This window comes from Neomonachus schauinslandi, chromosome X, assembly GCF_002201575.2.
Source record: "Neomonachus schauinslandi chromosome X, ASM220157v2, whole genome shotgun sequence".
NCBI classification, from domain to species: Eukaryota; Metazoa; Chordata; class Mammalia; order Carnivora; family Phocidae; genus Neomonachus; species Neomonachus schauinslandi.
The window spans coordinates 95,838,322-95,860,348 of NC_058419.1; the positions used below are offsets into that span (position 1 = coordinate 95,838,322).

The following is a 22,027-nucleotide window of genomic DNA, read 5'->3' on the forward strand; positions in this document are numbered from 1 at the left end:
TATTGCATTTAATTTTATTCCATGAAAATGCCCTTTGCTAGTTTATAAGCTCTTTCAGGATAATAATAATTCATATCTGTTCCCCTAGCACGGATCTGTCATATAATCAGAACCAAGTAATTACCATCTAAATGCATGAATAAATGACTTAATTTGTGAAATTTTAAAGGGTAAAACTTTTGCAATTTGCAGCAGGAAAATAAGGATATAACTTATTATAATGGGTATTCTTTGATAAATTGCTACTAGGAACGTAGCCTTCTCTCGTCTCCTATATTAGTTTCCTAGAGCTGCCATAACAAATTACCACAAACTGGGTGACTCAAAACAACTGAAATTTATTGTCTTGCTGTTCTAGAGGCCAACAGTCTGAATTCAAGGTGTCAACAGGGTCACAGTCCTTCCGGAGGCTCTGTGGGAGAATTTCTTGCCACTTCCAGCTTCTGTGAGCTGCAGGCATTTCTTGCCTTGTGTCTCCATTGCCCCAATCTCTGTCTCACAATCACCCTGCCTCTATCACTTCTCTGCGTGTTTTCTCCTCTATCTCTAATGTCCCTCTGCCATTTTTTAAAAAATATTTTATTTATTTATTTGATAGAGAGACAGCGAGAGAGGGAACACAAGCAGGGGGAGTGGGAGAGGGAGAAGCAGGCCTCCCACTGAGCAGGGAGACCGATGCTGGGCTCCATCCCAGGACCCCGGGATCATGACCTGAGCAGACCCTTAACGACTGAGCCACCCAGGAGCCCCCTCTGCCTTTTTTTATAAGAACTCTCATAGTATTAAAGGCCCACGGGGATAACCCAGAACGACCTCCTTATCTCAAAACCTTAAATTAATTGCATCTTCAAATTACCTTTTTTCCAAATAAGGTAAAATGCACAGGTTCCTGGAATTTGACGTGGATATACCTTTGGCGGGGGTTGGGGGGGGGTCACCTTTCAACCCATTGTATCTTCCCAGTGTGACTGTATGAACTCTGTGAGCAGAGACCAAATCTTTATTTTCTTCATTGGCATACGTTAATCTTGGCTAATACTTACTGTCTATTCTGTTATCTTCATTGTGGCAGTTATTTTACACATATACATGCAAAAAATTCCCCCAGCACTTGTAAGAGGTAGGAATACAACTTACCGTTTTATAGAAGATGGAACTGAGGCCTGTAGATTTTCTTAAAAGATTTTATTATTTATTTATTTATTTAGGGGAGAGAGAGAGAGCATTTGCGGGGGGAGCAGGGGGAGAGAGACAGTCAGACCCTGTGCTAAGTGCAGAGCCTGAGACGGGGCTCAGTCCCACGACCCTGAGATCATGACCTGAGCTGAAATCAAGAGTTGGATGCTTACCTGACGGAGCCACCCAGGTGCCCCCTGAGGCTTGTAGATCTTTTTTTTTTCTTTCTTTTTTTTTTTTTTAAAGATTTTATTTATTTATTTGACAGAGAGACACAGCGAGAGGGAACACAAGCAGGGGGAGTGGGAGAGGGAGAAGCAGGCTTCCCGCCGAGCAGGGAGCCCGATGCGGGGCTCGATCCCAGGACACTGGGATCATGACCTGAGCCGAAGGCAGACGCTTAACGACTGAGCCACCCAGGCGCCCCTGAGGCTTGTAGATCTTAATTTACTTGTTCAAATTTGCACAAATAAATGGTGACAGAGCTGGGAAATGAATACAGTTATGCTTTTAGAGTGCCACAAGCTCTCTCCATTGGAGCTGAACACATGTTGCTTATAAATGGAGCCCTCCAGAGATGCATGTCACTGGGTAACATTTATGTGAAAATACACATGCATTCAATTCAACAAGCCAAATTTGACTTAATTACATTTCCTGTGTCAGCTCAGGAAATAGATTTATGTTCATTAAGTTGAAGGGCGCCTGGGTGGCCTACTTGGTTGAGCGTCCAACTCTTGATTTTGGCTCGGGGTTGTGGGATCCAGCCCCTTGTCGTGCTCCTCGCTCAGCAGGGAGTCTGCTCGAGATTCTTTCCCTCTGCCCCGGCACCCTGCTCTCTTTCTCTCTCAAATAAATTAATTAAAAAAAAAAAACAAACATAAAAATAAATTCACTAAGTTGAGTAAGTATTAATGCTAAATTTTCCTTAAACAAGAAAGATGAAATTATCTCACCATGAAATAAAAAATGTCAAAACAAAATACACCACAGTAAGCACTGAATGTGTCACAGTGTAATTATCAACAGTACACTTTAAATCATGGAATTCTAACCAATTTTGTGCATTTTTATATCAAATCTATTAGAAAACTAAATCTAATGACAAGATTGTACATATGTCTCCTTTAGTTTTTGTTTTCAGTCTAATAATAGGGTTAAGAGTTGAGATATTTCCTGAAATTGGCTATTGAAATACACAACCAACCATAACACCAGAAGTAACTTGTGACCTTGGAAATAGTGTTTATGCCAGGAAAAAAATAATGCATTAGAGCAGCCAGCTTAGAGAAGTGAGCCCGCAGTTCAAATCACATTAATCCAACCAGGAATTGAGAAGCTTTGAGGCGTATACCCTTAATCTCAGAGTGGATTACTTCCTGGTTCCAGTGGAAAGTCTAGGGTCTGTTCCAGGACTCATCCTCTGTGGTTGACCCTGAAATCCATTCCCACGCCCCCTTCTTCTCCAGATTGATGAATCACACTGAACTTTAGCCCTCTAGTTGGTACTTTCAGGATCAATAAAAACCTAAACTGAAAAAGTGGCTTAAATAATTGCTGTCATTTCTTTAGTCACATTTCTTCTTCTTTTTAAGTTTTTAAGTAATCTCTACACCCAACGTAGGGCTTGAACTCACAACCCTGAAATCAAGAGCTGCATGCCCTTCTGACTGAGCCAGCCAGGTGCCCCTACCCTCTTAGCAATTTTTTTTTTTTAAGATTTATTTAGAGAGAGAGAGTGCCCATGTGAGTTGGGGGGAGGCGCAGAGGGAGAGACTCTTCAAGCAGATTCCCTGATGAGCACCAAGAGGGACTCAGGGCTCTATCTCAAAACCCATGAGATCATGTACTGAGTCAAAACCAAAAGTCAGTCCCTCAACCGACTGAGCCACCTAGCCCCCCTACCCCGTTAGCAAATTTTTAAGTGCACATACATTATTGCTAAGTGCAGGCACAGTGTTGTACACAAGATTTCTAGAATTTACTCATCTTATATAAGTGAAACTTTATATACTTTGAACAGCACCTTCCCATTTCCCCCTCTTCCCAGCCCTGAGCAAACACCATTCTACTCTCAGCTTCTACAAATTTGACTATTTCAGATACCTCATATAAATGGAATCACGCAGTATTTGTTGTTCTGTCACTGGCTTATTTCAGTGAGCGTAATGATTCAACAATCCCACTTCTTGGTATATACCCACAAAAGCTGGGGCACCAGATGTGTGTATAAGCTCCTTCCGGGGAGATGCTGGTGACTTGGAATGGGCTAGATGGAGAGGGCAGGGGATGTGTCCACAGGCTTCCCTGGTCTCTGGGGAGTATCACACTCAGCCTTGAGGTATCTGCTATATGAGAAGCCTGACCCTCAGGCAGCACTTTTTAAGGGATGCAAATAAGCTTTGTTCAGGGAAACACTGGGGAGTGGTTGGTTTTTGCCTGCTCCCTCTGAGCCTTGGGGCGACAGCCACAGAGAACCCTTTCAGAACTGTCAATTTGTGGGGCGCCTGGGTGGCTCAGTCGGTGAAGCATCTGCCTTTGGCTCAGGTCATGATCCCAGGGTCCTGGGATCGAGCCCCACTTCTCCCTGTCCACCCTCACCCCCTTGCTCGTGTTCTATCTCTCTCTCAAATAAAATCATAAAAAAAAAAAAAGAACTTAATTTGTTTGCTATAATATTGGGGGTCTCCTGGATGCAAGACCAGCTGGCATTCAGAGCTCGGTGTTTTGGGGTCCTGTTCCTCAGATGGGTTTTTTTTTTAAGCTTGGGGCACTAGCTGTGAGGTCCAAACTCCTCAGGGAGAGGCTTGGAGTTGGGAGTTCACTTTCAATTGTAGGGCATGTGCTGGGAGTGGGGTTTAATGGTGAGCATCTCAGTTTTCCCTACCCATTTCGATGTGGGTATTTTCTCATTCACTAGATGTGTAGTTGTTGCTTAAGGTAGTTTCTGGATTTCTTTCAGAGGGAATTGCTCCATGACTAGATTCTGTATGTTCGTGGCAGGAGGTGATTTTAGGATACTCTTATTGCCGTCTTGGACTAGAACTGGTGTGAGGTGATCTCTCACTGTGGTTTTGATTTGCATTTTCCTGATAAGTGATGTTGAACACCTTTCATGTGTGTCTTGGCCATCTTTATGTCTTCTTTGGAAAAATGCCAAGATTCCTGTAACTCTGCTTCATTAGGGTTGGTTTCTGCAGATTTATCTTGTTCCTTTGTAAAATCTTTACCTGACTCTTCAATTTCCTTGACTTTCTGCATTGGTGTCTGCACATTAGACCAAGCAGGCACCTCTGTCAGCAATCCTGGCCTGGCCTGTATAGAAGATCTCCACCAATCAGCCCTGACAGAGATTCTGGGGGCTTCTTTGAGCTCTTTCCCTCTCAAGGAAGAAGCAGGTAGCTGTGGTTTTATCTGTTCACTCTTGTGCTCATCCACAGGTTGGGAGCCTATGGCATCTACCTGTCCAAAGCACCATCTGTGTTTTCCCCAAAACCCCATCTGTGTTCTCCCCAAGTGGTTACAGTTCACCATGCCTAACAGCTTGTAGATGCCACTTCAGATGCCATATCTAAGATGCAAGTCTGATGCTAGTTCTTTGCACAGCCCTGGAGATATTGGGTCCCAGGACACCTAGATCAACTCTTTCCATCGTCAGCGGGAAGCTGAAAGCTGGGTTTTTTGTCTGCTTACTTTTTGCTGAGAAGAAGGGATAATCTATGGCATCTACCAGCCCCAGCCACCCCAGGTGGCTAAAATGCTGGGTCCATCAGAGCTCCGAGTGGCAAGACAGAAGCCAGTCCTGTGTGGAGTCTTCTGGGAAATGTTGGGGTGTTGGACATGTGAGCCAGCCCCTTTCTTCCCCTGAGCGAAGCTGGGAGACAGGAGTCTCTGCCTGATTGGCGCTGCACCTGGGGAAGGGACTCTCCCTACCGGCTTTTGAGAGTCTGGTTTTACATTCACCTGGGATGCAGGAGCCTTTCAAATAGCTTCTGGTTTCTCGCAAAGGAACTTTTCCCATGAATTGTTGCTGAACTGGTGTTTGTGGCAGGAAGTAGGGTCTAGGACTTCCTACTCTACCATCTTGTTGACATCACCTTTTTTTTTTTTTTTTTAATGTTATGTTAGTCACCATACAACATTAGTTTTTGATGTAGTGTTCCATGATTCATTGTTTTCGTATAACACCCAGTGCTCCATGCAATACATGCCCTCCTTAATACCCATCACTGGGCTAACCCATCCCCCTACTCCCCCTCCCCTCTAAAACTCTCAGTTTGTTTCCCGGAGTCCATAGTCTCTCATGGTTCGTCTCCCCCTCTGATTTCCCCCCCTTCATTTTTCCTTTCCTTCTCCTAATGTCTTACATGCTATTCCTTATGTTCCACAAGTAAGGGAAACCATATGACTTTCTCTGCTAGACGTATTTCACTCAGCATAATCTCTTCAGTTCCATCCATGTCGATGACATCACTTCTTGACACTTGTTTTGAATGAAAAGTTTTTAAAGGTCCACACTTCCTAAATTCAACATCTTAAATATATCCCATTTCACTAATCTAGTAGTTTGCTGCATTTAAATTCTTCCCAATGTTGTCTTTCTTCAAAACCGTGAAAGATATATTTTCAGTGAATTTCAATTAACTTTTGGCAAAAACAAGGGATTTTTGATTGGATTATTGATTGGTTATATATATGCTACTTCAGTTAATCATCACCATAGACCTCTCACTTATGGCTATAGAAGAGGACTTTGAGGCAAGGAGGCCAAAATACTTAAACCACATGGTTGATAAGTGGTAGAACTAGAATAAAATATGATTTTATGTAATAATTTATCTTCTTTCCAAAGAAGTAGATGGGTCTCTATGTTGTAAGGATAGAGAAACTAAGAGAGAGAGGGTCAGAGAAATACACACACACACCCCAATAATTTTTTTCATATTGGGGCACCTGTGTGGCTCAGTTGGTTAAACATCTGCCTTCGGTTCAGGTCATCATCCCAGGGTCCTGGGATCTAGCCCCATGTAGGGCTCCCTGCTCAGCAGGGAGTCAGCTTCTCCCTCTGCCTCTCCCCTGCTTGTGCTCTCTCTCTCTCAAATAAATAAATAAAATCTTTTTTTAAAAAGAATTTTTTTCATATTTACTAAGTTGCAAGAATATATAGGATGCAATTTTTTGTATTTACCTTTTAAAATTTTTTTGCTAAAGCTAGTGAAATTAATTTACACCCAAGAAGAGTATACTGTAACTTTGAGGTGTCCGATGGGGAGGGAGCCTGTGTGAAATGAAAATATTTGCTGTAGATCAACCACTCATATATATAACAAGGAGGTGACCCTTCTATTAATGTAAGATTTAGTTTTTCTTCGTATTTCGTGATAATTATCAAAGTTTCTTTGGTATGAAATGCTATATTTTACAAAGATTAAATTACACTGATAAATTGTAATTTTATTTTCTGAAATGTTATCTGGAAGAATACATTAGTGAAAAATAATTGACTTACTTTTCAAATAATTGACTTACTATCACTCATTCTGTAAATATTAAATATTGTTTTAATCCCTGTGCAGCATTTTGATGACAAAAGATACTCTAGCTCTCCTCATGTTGTGATGGAGTTGCTGGCTCCACTCACAGTTTCAAAAGTGGAAACTTAATCTAAAACTATACAGTGTCAAATTATTCCAGCCTATCATATTAGCACCCTGCATGGTATGTGATAGGAAGATAAGGAAAACTTCATTGCATCTATGTTTAGAATCCATTCATTTCTTTTGACTTCATCAGGCCCACAATTTAGGTTCCTGATACTTTGATAGGTACCATGGGATGGACACTACATTATGGGCTTCAAAATATAAGGCATATTATTAGTAGGGGAGGTTGTAAATCAGCTTAAAACATTAATCCTGATTTCCTTTTATACATCCAGTGATTCCGTGTGGTCAGTGTGCTGTGAGCACCACTAAACACTGTTTACCAGGGGCTGCTTTACCAGTAGTCATCAAGTAGACATGCTGAGAATGAAGGATATCCACAAGGCAAGACATCTGTCACATGAACCTCAACTTTGCCTAGACCCAGTACACAAAGATGCGGACTCAAACAAAAGTACTGATTGTTGTTTCTCTTTTGCTTCTTTCCATATTTGCACAGCTGATCATATCTCTTCACTTCACCACTGGGGTATTTTTTCACTTTCATACTTGGGCACTTACAAAGGTTGTTCATCAAGCTTCAGTGAACTTCCACTATGTTAAGATATGACAGTATATTCTTAGAACAAGTCAACTTAATTAAATTTCCCAAAACCACTAATTATTTGAATCACTAGATTGCCTGAATCAAGCAGAAGCTATACCCAGATGTCAAAGATAGGTATTATAATGTAAATGTCAAATTACTAGCATTTATATTAATTTTCTGGCTTGGGTTTTACCACTCCTTTTCACGAATGTAATTATAAAAATGTAGAGCGTGTGATTTTGCGCATACTGTTGTTATTTTTCACTCCCACTGCATCTGCACAGTATGCCTGAATAATAATTTTAAAACACAACAATGGTTAATCATTTCCTGAGTATCTAGATGTGCTGCCCACCAGCCTGAGGACTGTCTCAATGCCTTCTCACTGCAATCCTATAGTCAAAGTGTTGCTTCCAACCCCATTTTGTGGATTGGGAAACTGAGACACAGAGACATAGTAAGAGTTTGAGCTGACACCTGAACCCAGGATATCTGCCTTCAGCTTGTCTTCATGACTATTTTTACAAGTACCTACAGTTCACCAAGCAATTGTAACACTGATAATGCCCATGACAATTTTAGATCACATTTTAATGTTATTGTTACTTATTTGCACGTCTTTTTTTTTTTTTTTAAGATTTTATTTATTTATTTGAGAGAGAGAGAACACATGAGAGGGGATAGGGTCAGAGGACGAAGCAGACCCCCCGCCGAGCAGGGAGCCCGATGCGGGACTCGATCCCGGGACTCCAGGATCATGAGCTGAGCCGAAGGCAGTCGCTTAACCAACTGAGCCACCCAGGCGCCCCCTTTTTTTTTTTTAAGATTTTATTTATTTATTTGACAGAGAGAGCGAGCGAGCTAGAGAGGGAACACAAGCAGGGAGAGTGGGAGAGGGAGAAGCAGGCATCCTGCTGAGCAGGGAGCCCGACGCGGGGCTCGATCCCAGGACCCTGAGACTATGACCTGAGCCGAAGGCAGACGCTTAATGACTGAGCCACCCAGGTGCCCCACTTATTTTCACTTCTAAGTCTTGATTGGGAAGAAAGGCAATGGAGGAATATAATTTGTATCTTGGAGAACACCAAAGAGTTCTAAAAATTGCCATCCTAGAGGCAGTGGAATCCAATGTAACAACAGGAGTCCTGAAATCAGAGCAGGGCCTGTGGGTGACTGTAGTGTGTTCTTTTCCAAAAATGAGTAATTTTCTTTTAGAAGAATTGTTTTGAGAGTAACAGACCTCTGACTTATACATGGCCTGAACCAAATATTTTGGAAATATTCTTGATTGTCCAAAAATGAAAAAACAAAAACAAAACCCAAACCCCAGGAATCCTCATACAGAAGGGAAAATATAGAAGAGATTTGTTTCTTTTATACAAATGGATCAGCATGGTGATGATCAGTTCCGAATCTTAATAACTTTCAAAAATCCTAGTCTGGAAGTTGAAAGTGAAATTCTTTACCAAACAGAAGAGAAATGAAACAAATAAATAATTAACTCCAGTCTTCTGTGGGCCACTTGAGTATTGGTGCTTGATTTCATTCTGAGCATCTTCTTCGAAGTTGTAACAAATCTCCAAGGATTCATCTGAAGCTGGACTTGAATCAATAACTCATCCTTTCAGCTGCTGGTTCCAGACTCTTTCAACCTTTTCAATATATTGCTCTAACCTTTGCAATTTTTCCTGCCCTTTTCATCCTTGAATCATTTGGGTCTTCTTAATTTATTAAGTTCATCCTGTTGGCATCCTTTTTGAACAAAAATAGTTCATTGCAGTGTTAATTGCATGAGCTTGTGAATATATCATGTAAGTACAGGTATCTCAAGGAGTTTTTTTTGTTTGTTTTTTTTTTTTAGATTTTATTTATTTGACAGAGAGAGACACAGCGAGAGAGGGAACACAGGGCGGGGGTGGGGTGGGGGTGGGCAGGCTGAGCAGGGAGCCCGATGCGGGCCTCCATCCCAGGACCCTGAGATCATGACCTGAGCCGAAGGCAGACGCTTAATGACTGAGCCACCCAGGCGCCCTTCAAGGAGTTTTTTAAAATAAAACTTCAGGGTTTGTTTTTCTAGGTCTAAGAGTTTGAAATAATTTTTAACCATTATGGGGAAAAAAACTCATAGATTTTATTTCTTCTCTTCATTTCACTGATTAAATGTATCTGGACTGACGCACACAACTGAGTCACTGACGAACAGAAAATCATCTAAGGCAGTGTTTATAATAAAGTTTTAACTACTTCTGATCATGCCTCTTTCCTGAACTGCGGGAAATGGCTATGGGTTATCCGTTTCATTTGTTTCTAGTTTACTTTCATTTCAAGAATGAAATGCATTGCAAAAATCTTCAGGCTAGGGTTGTTTTGTGCAGATTTTGAATCTTGAAATTAATTTGGTTAAGACCTCACAAGTGCAAATATCATGAACTCATATCCCGCTACCAGAGGCTCTAAATGAGGTTGCCTTGCCTGCTGCATAAGAGAATAAAAGGAACAGCAGTAAATAGCAAATGTGGGAATGGGTAGTTCCCTTTGGTCTCAAACATTATATCCTGATATTTTCTTTTTCGGGTTTTCAGGTTTTCCGTTTTTAATTTTGAAAAGAGTTGGCCTTATTTATTTGATTCTTGATTGACTCTCTTCACCTAAAGGTCAGAATATGGCAAAAATGAAGACAGATATAAAATCAGAGTATTCTAATAACCCAGCGTGAGTCTAAGATCCTTGCAGCCTGTGCCTATAGAAAGCCCTGTTGATTTTCAGTAAGTTTTGACACCTGGAGCTCTGCTCAATGTGCAAGCCGATTTGCTCTTCCTTCCTCTACTTTTTGTTTTTTTAATCGTCTAGAAACATTGGCATTGGAGCTTTAAAGATTTTACTGCCTCCCCTTTAGAAGAACTCTGCAATTAAGATGGGCTAAAAATGTTACTTGTATTTTAAAAATGCACAAGCTCACTGGGTTACTTTTTAATTTTCCTCCCTGTACCCAAGTGGATAATTTAAGCAATGTCTAGGGTATTAGTAGATATTAGTGTTCTACTGCTTATTGTGTTCAATAATAAAGGAATGTATCTTAGCAGAGAAGCACAGAAAAACTCCATTATTTTAGGACACTTGTGGAAACAAGAAAACATGATTTTCTTCTTTTGGTAGCTTGTCTTACCGTAATGGTTTCAAGTTACTGGATTTCTGTCATCCAGGATTTATTCTATAAAAGAGCCAAAAAGTAAACAACCATTTGTTAACTAATTAAACCAAAGCCTTTACATAATTATGGGGATACTCAGTGTGCTTCTAAAAATATCTTAACATAATTATAATTTAAGTCCCTTCACAAATAGAGGCTTTAGGGACAGACTGTTGCTATTACAAAAAATAAAAATATGCCCAATATCTGTATTGACTGACTCCCCGTGCCAGGGCTCAACGAACTTTATCTGTAAAGGCGCAGGTAGTAAATATTTTGGGCTTTGCAGCCCATATGGTCTCTGTTGCAACGACTCAACTTCGCCTGGTATAGTGCAAAAGGAGTCATAGACAATATTTAAAAAAATGATCATGGCTGCATTCCAGTAAGATTGTATTCATAAAAAACAAGCAGTGGGCCAGATTTGACCTACGGGCACTAGTGGGCCAGCTCCTTCCTTATCCTCTTGATGGTAGACCTTTCATTTTTATACAGTACTCTATAAATGCATGTTTAGCCCATTTATACATAAACTGATAGTAAACAAAAATGATTTTCTATATTAAATGTTTTAGATGTTCTCATGAAACTTTTAACAGAGATCAAATAATTGATAAAGCATTAGACAGATATGAAAGTGTTATACAGTTGGATCAATATTTTAACATTAAGAAGACATTGTGAAATAATTTGTCTTCTTAATTTGCCATAAGTGGTTGAAACCTTCTGCTACCTAGCTAGAAAAAAACTGTAAACTTGCCCATCAAAGGTTTACCAATCTCTTTCTAGTTCTAACAGTCTCTTTTAAGTAAACTCACTCTCTCTCGGGTGAATGAGACTCTTAGAGTTTCTCCCCTCTTTTCCTTCACATAGTGGTGTGGGTGGGAATGAACAGTAGATACCTGGATTGTTCTCTTGTCATAGATGAGCTGTAAGGGCTGGCCAGGCTTTATCGCGGCATGAAGATTCCCACGAAGTTGACTATAACTCCACCGGAACCACAGAACAGGGATGACCTGGCCCAGTAGCTTTCAACCAGATGGGCTCTCTGACCCTCCTTACTGATCCCCTTACAACATCCCCAACCTACACCATCAGCTATTTTATATGACCTCACTATGTGGCAATTAGGAAATCATGGATCAATCTTCTCACACAGTTGCTGCAGGGGACCCTATGGTTCTAATTCCTTCTGCCTGAACTTCTAATCTTCACACTTCTAATTTTATACTCTGATTTGGGTGTGATGTGTTCACACGCTGCTCACTGAGATGCTTCTCACCCAGATTCCCAAACTCAGTGCAGTACAAGATTTCATTGAGGTTGGTTGGTTTGTTTGGCAACAGTGATCTTGTTTTACTAATCTCATTCCCCCTCCCCTCTGAAATTCAGTATAAGGATCAGTGGCAAAGAAAGACACCAACCTCTGATATCTTCTCCACTGCCCTATCTGTGTTCTTGAGATCACTTCCCAACAATGGCTTCTGAGGAACTCTGACAAAGACAGGAATCCTCTGAAATAGGCATCATCTCCATTTTTAAAGATGAGAAAACTGAGGTACGCAGAGGCTTAGCAATTTGCTCAAGATCACAGAGCTATTAAGTGATGTTGCTAGGATAAAAATCCAAGACTGCAGAGCTGGGTTTCTGAATCACTCTGCATATGGCTTCTCAGTAAACAGGCAGAACACTACCTCACTAACTGCTCACTTAGGTACACACAAGACTTAAAATCTCTACTGAATAAATAATACTAGTATATGATTAGAGGAAAATCTGGCAATCTATTCCTTTAGGGGCTCTAAAATCTACTCTGATTAAACTGAATAATCCCAAAGCCCTGCACCTGAAATCTACTACATCTTCTCCCAGCCATGCTAAGACTGCATTCAGTGAATTTCCGTGTTACGATGTCATCTCTCCACAACATCAGATGACACAAATATTCTAAGGGATTCATCATGTGTAGGTAGTAATGTTATCAAAGGTTTCCTTGATCCATTCCAGTCTTTTTTTTTTTTTGAAATATTTGGGAGAAATGGCTTTCAGAGGTTAGCAGCAGGGATAGCGGTTGACGCAAGCAATTGGTTGGTTTTTGACCTATGGAGCATGACTGTGTCACTCTTAATTTTTCCTCCATACACTAGCAACTAGAAAGACATTTTGGCTTATCCAGAGCAAATGACAGGACTATACTGTATCTCCTCCCTGACAGCAGGTGATGTCCCTAACGTTGTTCCAACCTCCTAAAAAATTTACTTGTAATTCATCTTTTCTTGTATTTAATATCTTTGTGACAACCTCTAAAAGTTTTTGTAACAAATGAGGGACATACATAAATGCACTTCTGAGCCACTAGCACCAGAGTTTATTTCAAAGCTTTTGATTGCTGCAGAAATTACCTACTCATGACATGATACACCAATAGGAGTAGACTGTAGCTCTCAACTTCTTTTAGATTTCTCCTGTCTTACCCAGCTTAGGGACCCAGTTTAGGAGCAGAAGACTAGGCAAGGACATGTATAAACTATAACAATAGAACACAGCAAGACCTTGAAAGAACTTTCAGTTGAGTATTATGTAAGGCAATGTATAGTAAAGATTATGTTTCAGGGGTCCATACATCTCTTATTGCCTATGAACTTCAAAAGGGGGATGGGATGGGATGGCTGGATGGAGACTCAAGGATGCATCAAGAAAGCCATAACTAAATGCATACTTCCCTGATTATTTATTTGGGGAATTTCACTTGTATGCTGGGTTTAGCAGTGAAGCATGACAGAATGCACTCAGTTTCTTGTTTTTGGGATTAGTAGCTGTAATCACTTAAGTGCATGAACCACATTTGGGGACAGGTGAGTACATCAAGTTATAAGTGTGTGCTTATTTGCAGGCCTGGAAATAGACTGAGTAGACTGCATAGAATTTTGTTTGTAATAAGTACAATACTTTTTTTTCAAGATTTATTTGAGAGAGAGAGAGAGCATGGATGGGGGAGGGGTAGAGGGAGAGGGAGCAAGGAGCCTAATATGGGGCTCAATCCCAGGACTCTGGGATCATGTCCTGGGCCAAAGGGAGGCGCTTAACTAATTGAGCCACCCAGGCACCCCGGTAAGTAAGTACAGTAATTTTTAACAACCTAGCAGTAAGTCCTCAAAATGCATTCTAGTTATACTATTTCTGTTAATCATTGACATATTTTATTAACCTCAGCAATCAGCCAAATGCCAGGAAGTTACACACTGAGTCATCTGTGTAATAGGTGAGCATTTGGCTATGCCGTCAAACCCATTTTCTTAAATTCGAATTGCCAGTCTGGTTTTAACAGATGTAATGCACAGGATGCAAATCAGAGTACAGGATATTACTTTTGAACTGGCTAATACTTCCAACATAACTTTATCACTTAATGTTTCTCTGTAATTGCCTTACTGTTATTTTTAAAAATTGTACCTCCAGTTATGAGGTCAGGAATATGCAGGAAAATAATTTCTTGTAAAGATGAATGACAGTTGTCATATTTTGTGCTTAATTATGGCATGCCAATCATGCTGATTCACAGTGACATAGGCCTTAGGCCCCATAGAAATAATCTGGCACTGAAAAAATCATGATTGGAACATCAATTAAAAGCATAAGATAGCATTATTAGTTCTGTGCAACTTCAGAATTCCAGTAGCATTGGTAACTAAAGTTCTGTCATTGCATCTGCTGAATTATTTTTGAAATTTGCATGAGGCACAGTAGAAAAAGTGATAATTGGACTTCATTAAAATTAAAAGCTTTTGTCCCTCAAAAGACATTATCAAGGAAGTGAAAATATCACCCACAAAATTAGAGAAAATTTTTGTAAATCATGTATTAGATAAAGTTTTAATATCTAGAATATATATATATGTGTATAGTATTTGCATGTGTATATATACATATAAAATGGTACAACTCCATAACAAAATGACAACTCAATTAAATGTGTAAAGGACTTGAATACTTAAAAGTTAAACATAGGGGCGCCTGGGTGGCTCAGTTGGTTAAGCGACTGCCTTTGGCTCAGGTCATGATCCTGGAGTCCCTGGATCGAGTCCTGCATCGGGCTCCCTGCTCGGCAGGGAGTCTGCTTCTCCCTCTGACCCTCCCCCCTCTCATGTGCTCTCTCTCATATAAATAAATAAAAAAAATCTTTAAAAAAAAAGTTAAACATAGTATTACTATTATCCATAAATTACACTTTTAGGTATATACGCAACATAACTAAAAAAAACTCAGATACTGTGCACCATTGTTCATTGCATCATTCCTCAAAATAGCCAAAGGTGGAAAAACCTCAGGTATCCATCCACAGATTGCAGGATAAACAAATGTACATACATAGAATGGACTATTATTCAGCCCTAAAAGAAATGACGTGCTGATACTAAACATGGATAAATATAAAAAATACGCTAAGTCAAATAAGCTGGACACAAAAGGATACGTATTATGATTCCACTTGTGAAATATCTGGAAAATAAAATTATATAATCCGAAGGTAGACAGAGGTTACCAGGGGCTGGGGGGGGGAGGGGGAGGGAGAGGAGGGGATCAGAATTATTAATGGCTACATGATTTATATTTGAGGTAAAGAAAAAGATTTGGAGATAGTGATGAGTGATGATAGATCTACAACACTTAGAATGTTATTAATGCCGCTGAATTGTACCTTAAATAATGGGTAGAATTTCGAATTTTATGTTATATATACTTCATGACAGAAAAAATAAAATGTATAAAATCTATACACATTAATATAACAGGGCACAAGCCCTTTCCCATCAAGACTACCTTCATTTCTTTTTTTAAAGATTTTATTTATTTATTTGACAAAGAGAGGCAGACATCGAAAGAGGGAACACAAGCGGGGGGTGGGGGTGGGAGAGGGAGAAGCAGGGAGTGGGGCTCGATCCCAGGACCCTGGGATCATGACCTGAGCGGAAGGCAGATGCTCAATGACTGAGCCACCCAGGCGCCCCCAGACTACCTTCATTTTGAATTTTCCTCCCACTGTCCTGGTGTGAAAGAGCTGGCTTTCAAATGAGTTGTGTTGATTAAGTAATAATTAATCATTGACATTTTTTCCCCTCACATTTTCTAATTAAGATTTAAAATTGCTCAACACAGTTTCTGTAGAGGGAAGGGAGCAGTTATTTTTCTCACTGAGTTTCTGTAATTTCAGGTAATACACTTCACCTTTTCATTTACCTGCATGGCCTTTTACAGGGAAATGGGTGATTGATTTTTATTCGAGCTTTAAATATAATGCCCTTATTTCTTCCTTCAAGTATTCCTAGGGGTCTAGGGTTCTAAGTATCCAGGGATGGAAACTTCTAGTACAAGAAGCACTTGACTAGGAGTCAAAAATGGTAAGTTCAGATTCTAGCTCTGTCACAAACAAAATGGGCTTAACACATCTATTAAATATAATATCCAATTTGACTTAAAATTCAAGATGAAAGCATAAACCTGTATTAAACATTTTGCTTCATAAAGGCTAAAATAAAGGGAAGTGTCAAGGTGTATCAGGCAAAAGGAAACAGTAAGAAATCAAGAATTTAATACCCATTATCAAAGTGTAACTTGAGCCTAAAAGCGTTATACATAGGAAAGAATAGCACTTTTTAATGCTAAAGTCAGAATTAAAATGCATATATAGTAGTTAAAAGAATGCATTAAAAAACATGGCAACTACAGGAAATGCAAGAGAAAATAAAAGATAAAAATACTGTAATATTAGAGTACTTTAATACTTCACTAAGGCTGTAGCAGATGAAAACACAGAATGAATAAGGTACATTATATTGATGTATAGCAAAATTGACATGCCAATAATAAAGAATAGAACTTAAGTCACATGGAATATTTATTGTTTTTAGTTTGGCAGCATTTGAAGGTTTTAAAAAAATATGATGTCACTACATTGGCCATATTTTCATATTAAATTTAAAAATATGGGAGTTGTATGCCATTAAAATGAACACTGTATATATGGTTGGTCTTGGTATATAGGCTTTAGTACCTGGACAACAGCTCTATAGCAGGTGATACATAAACGAGCCGAAGATGGCCCATGAACCTTGGCTGTATGTTGTTTACTTCTTCACAGTAGGCAAAGATCATTAGCCCAAAAGCCCATAGGCACCAAACTTAAATGTTTATACATCTGGTTGTTTAAATATAGCACAAATAAGCAGATTTTTAGCCATTTAGAGCTCTCCTGTTTTGCATACCTCCACAAAACCACACTCAACATCTGCTATATATAGATGAGATAAACTGTAGCCATTAAAGACTCCCAAGTCATGGGAACCCTTCAGAATTCTCTGAGAGGTGCCCATACTGTGCTACTGAGCAATATCACCCAGACACACCAACCTCCTGTCTGATTCCTCGCTTCCCTTCAGGAATTCCTTTCCCCTTTCCTCCTGAAGGTAGCTCCGTGCCGTTCCTTCAGGAAGTTGTCTTGCGGTGAGGGACTTCGTCCTTGAACGCAGCCTATCTCACTGCTGCTCAAATAAACCCCATTGGGCGCTACTGCCCCCTAGTGGTCATATCTTTTTCCTTGCCGAGCCTTGAAATCGCTCAAGCTCACTGCCAGGTGTAAAAAGGGCTGTTAAAAAATACAGATTGCGCTTACTAGCCATGGCGCTGGCCAGCGTGTTGGAGAGGCCGCTACCAGTGAACGGGCTCAGGTTTTTCGGACTCGGGGGTCTTGCGGATCTGCTGGACCTGGGTCCAGGGAGTCCCAGCGATGGGCTGAGCCTGGCCGCGCCCAACTGGCGTGTCGCGGAGGAGCCGAGAATCGAAATGCTTCATGGAACCACTACCCTGGCCTTCAAGTTTCAACATGGAGTCATTGTTGCAGCGGACTCTCGGGCCACAGCTGGTGCCTATATAGCCTCCCAGACAGTAAAGAAGGTGATAGAGATCAGTCCCTACCTGCTGGGCACCATGGCTGGGGGCGCAGCGGACTGCAGCTTCTGGGAGAGGCTGTTGGCTCGGCAATGTCGCATCTATGAGCTTCGAAACAAGGAACGCATCTCGGTAGCAGCTGCCTCCAAGCTGCTTGCCAACATGGTATATCAGTATAAAGGCATGGGGCTGTCCATGGGCACCATGATCTGTGGCTGGGATAAGAGAGGCCCTGGCCTCTACTATGTGGACAGTGAAGGAAACCGGATCTCGGGGGCCACCTTCTCTGTAGGTTCTGGCTCTGTGTATGCTTATGGGGTCATGGATCGGGGTTACTCCTATGACCTAGAGGTGGAACAGGCCTATGATCTGGCCCGTCGAGCCATCTACCAAGCCACCTATAGAGATGCCTACTCAGGAGGTGCAGTCAACCTCTACCATGTCTGGGAGGATGGCTGGATCCGAGTCTCCAGTGACAATGTAGCTGATCTACATGAGAAATACAGTGGTTCTACCCCTTGAAGGAGGGTGGATGTGGCTGCTTGCATTTCATGGGGGGACCATTGCTGGTAATGTGGATATAGCTCCCTATCCTCTAGTGGAAGGGTCCTCAATTGTATTGATAATTTTTTTAAGCTCTGGTGCCGTTGACCTCTATGTGTTACTAGTTGTTAATGACCTGCTGCAGAGGTGATTTTACTTTCTTGGATGTTAACATTACACTACTCGACCTCAAAAAAAAAAAAAAAGTACGGATTGCTTGGGACCTTCTGCGATATGAAGTGTTCTAAAAATCATGGCTTTGGCTAACGCTACCCAAGGTGTCTTTCCTATACGTCTGGAAGTTGTAGTGGAGGCACTTAGGTACCACCCAGATAACCCTTCAAAACTGAAGCCCCGCGAGTTGAAGTAAGGCCTCGTGAGAGCTCGCAGCTGTCAGCCCTGTGGGGGAGTTGTCCTTGATTGAAGCCAGGAGAGCACGCTTACTCAAGGTTGGGCCGTTTTTTCCATAGGTGGACCGTATCCATTGTCTGCTTGACGCACGGATATAAAGTCTTGATTGCAACACTTCAATTTAGGACTACTTTGAAGAGCCTGTCTAGTTTCAGACCATCACATGAGGTCAGCTAAGACTTTTTGTGTGTGCGTGATTGAACAGCCCACCCTCTGCTTAATCCCGCTTCACTCACTCTCCCCACAGGTGTTGCTCCTGAAAGCACTCCTTAATAATCTTCCTGGGAATTAATCTCCTTTTCCATATATGCTCCCTGACATTTAGCAGTGTTAGTTAAGCTAATTCTGAGTGGCAGACCAAGAAGTATTTTTAAAATTTCTTTTTTCTTTCTTTTTTGGGGGGAGGGGGTTTGTTGACAATGTCACGTTAGTTTAGGTGTACAACATAGTGATTCAACGACTGTTTTGCTCTGCTCACAAGTGTAGCTACCATCTGTCACCATACAGCGCTCTTAAAATATTGACTGTATTCCCTGTGCTGTGCCTTTCATTCCCCTGACTTATTCGTTCCATAACTGGAAGCCTGTACCTCCCAGTCCCCTTCAGCCATTTTGCCCATTCCCCCAACCCCTCCCCTCTGGCAACCATCATTTCTCTGTATTTACGAGTCTATTTCTGCTTTTTGTTTATTCATATGTTTTGTTTTTTAAATACCACATATAAGTGAAACCATATGGTATTTGTCTAAAATTTATTTTATTATTTATCAGTGTTTTACAGTTTTATTTATAACAGTATTGTTTATTGGGTAAAAGCCCAGATCCTGAGGCTAGACAGTGCATTCAAGCCCAGCTTCACTACTTTATATCTGATTACTTCAGACAAACTGCTGAAACTTATAAGCCCTCAGTTTATTGTCTTTAAAATAAAAATAATACCTACTGCAGACAGTTCTTTGAGGATGGAATCAATATTTTTATGGTGCTTAGAAGAGTACCTAACATATGAGCTCAATGTACATGTTTATTTAAGTAAAACAAGCACGCAAAAATAAAGTTAGCCAGCAATGTATGTATAAAATTATTAGATACAAAGGAGTAACATTTTATAATTCAGATATTTATGTAATGGACCTGGATTGTATTTAATTATGGAATAGCTGGGGTGCCATTCAAGGGCATTATTTATATTAGGGATGTGATTCATGGAATCATAATTAGTGTTAGTTAAATGGGAAAGCAATGTTTGACTTTTTAATTGTTTATTCAGTTGGTCATTAGACCTATAGAAGAGCACTGTGTGTGCAAAATTGTAGGTATCTCAATAGTAAGGTCATGGCCAGTGTTTCCACCAGCCATTGCTACAAATATGCTGCAAAACGAACCACCTCAGAACTGTGATTTAGAGTAAGAAAGAGTACACTAACCCACATGTGTAGGTTAGCTGGGGTTTAGATAATTGAGGTTGGGCTTTTTGTGTCCTGAGAATCCACAGAAATAAAAAACTCAAGTCAACATTTAATATTACAGAATGGATGTTTCATACTTTTCTACTTATCTCGTATAAGGGAAATAATGAATACATTTTATAAAACTAAAAAAATCCATTCTAAGATTTCTCTTTTTTGGCTGGGTGCAACCACTCATGACTTATTGTTGCTGAATTGTTGTAGCTAAAATGGGTGTCCTTTCCTATAGCAACTGGGTAGGTACTGGGACCACTTCCTCCTTGATAAAAGTAGACAGAGTCTTTATTGAGTTATATTTATCTTTTTATCACATGTAAATGCTGCTCCAATATTTACTGTAAATTTTTTTTAAAGATTTTATTTATTCATTTGAGACACAAAGATACAGAGAGAGAGAGAGAGCATGAGCAGTGGGAGAGGCAGAGGGAGAGGGAGAAGCAGACTCCCTGCTGAGCCAGGAGCCCGATGTGGGGCTCGATCCCAGGGCCCTGGGATCATGACCTGAGCTGAAGGCAGACGCTTAACCATCTGAGCCACCCAGGCACCCCTATTTACTGTAAATTCTAACACAAGGAAACCTGATAGGAGGAAAAGAGTAAATGGCATATTCATCTTGTATCCAAGAGTGCAATTCCTGGGCACGTTAGCAAACTCTCCACATATGACATTGGTTTATTTGTGAGAATGCTAATAAGCTCATATATAGGGGTGCCTGGGTGGCTCAGTCAGTTAAGCACCTGCCTTCGGCTCAGGTCATGATCCCAGGGTCCTGGGATCGAGCCCCGCATCGGGCTCCCTGCTCAGTGGGAAGCCTGCTTCTTCTCCCTCTGCCTTCGGCTCTCCCTGCTTGTGTGCTCTCTCTCTGACAAATAAATAAAATCTTTAAAAAAAAAAAGCTCATATATAAGAAATTCTATACATTTATAATTAATAATTATGTGACATGTATATAAAATTATACACATATTCTTTATATATGTATGTAGAATATAGAATTTTGTATATAATAAAGAATTCTATATAGTATGTATATAAAATACAATATGTATATGTTATATATGTATACACACACATTTAGATAAAGAGTGTTGAATAATTGGTGGATTACTTTTTAACCATTGAATTTCTTATATATGATTTATATTTACAAAGCTCTCCATTCTTTCCCATTTCCAAAGACTCATCCCCCAAAACAGTGGGGGTATGAGATGTTACTACCACCATCTATCGTTTTTCCATCAGACAATGTCTCATTATGGATTTATCCGTATTGAATCCATCACCACAAAAGCCAGTTCTTCCATGGCATCCCTCATTCTCTGAACTCTAATCACCAAGGGCAGTGTACATCTCCTTTTCTGACTCTAATTCTCATCCATTTCCAAATCCTAAAACTGTACCACACTGTCTTCTGGAAATTTTAATCTGTCATCAGGGAAATCACTCATCCCCTTGGATCAACTTCTCTAATGTTCTCTGTACCTTCTCAATCTACCTGAAACCGGGCTCTCCCCTGTGAGGACGATGCTTCCCCCGCCCAGCCGATTCATCTGGTGGTTCTTTTTTTCTCCTATAACTTCCCTCTCCTAAAATTCCCCTGCTTTGAATCTTAGGTCATCAAACAAAATCACCTATCAAAATTAACTCTTAACTCTTCATCAGTCTCTCATTTCTTGATGGCTTTTAAATTCCAGCTCAAACATTGATCTTATAATCCCTGGGGATTTCAATATCCTGTCTACAACCGTCCCCAATCATCTTGCTCTCCATCCAACCACAGCCACTCACTCCTGGGTTCATACCCCCCTCAATCGAATCATTCTTAATAACTGCAATCCCTCCACGATGTCAATTTCAAGTGTCTCATTCTCTTACTAGTACCCTCTATTACCCCAGTTCCAGAAATCCTTTAAATCTCTCCCCTCCTGATGTCCTTACATCACATAATGAATTCCATGGTCCATAATTACAATAACTCTCTTGCATATACTCTCATCTTCATTGCATTCCTCTCTGCCCGACTTGCTTAATATACTTATAAA

General features: G+C 40.4%; 1 protein-coding gene across 1 annotated transcript; it reads left to right on the top strand.

The window, feature by feature from the left end:
* Positions 1 to 17,293: 17,293 nt before the first annotated feature.
* Positions 17,294 to 18,085, top strand: LOC110573098 (proteasome subunit beta type-5-like). Its single transcript, XM_044911768.1, has one exon. It carries the CDS (start codon positions 17,294 to 17,296, stop codon positions 18,083 to 18,085), a length of 792 nt encoding a protein of 263 aa, XP_044767703.1.
* Positions 18,086 to 22,027: the final 3,942 nt, after the last annotated feature.

Coding starts and splice junctions, on each gene's coding strand:
- LOC110573098 (XM_044911768.1), top strand. CDS start 17,294: ATGGCGCTGGCCAGCGTGTTGGAGAGGCCGCTACCAGTGAACGGGCTC.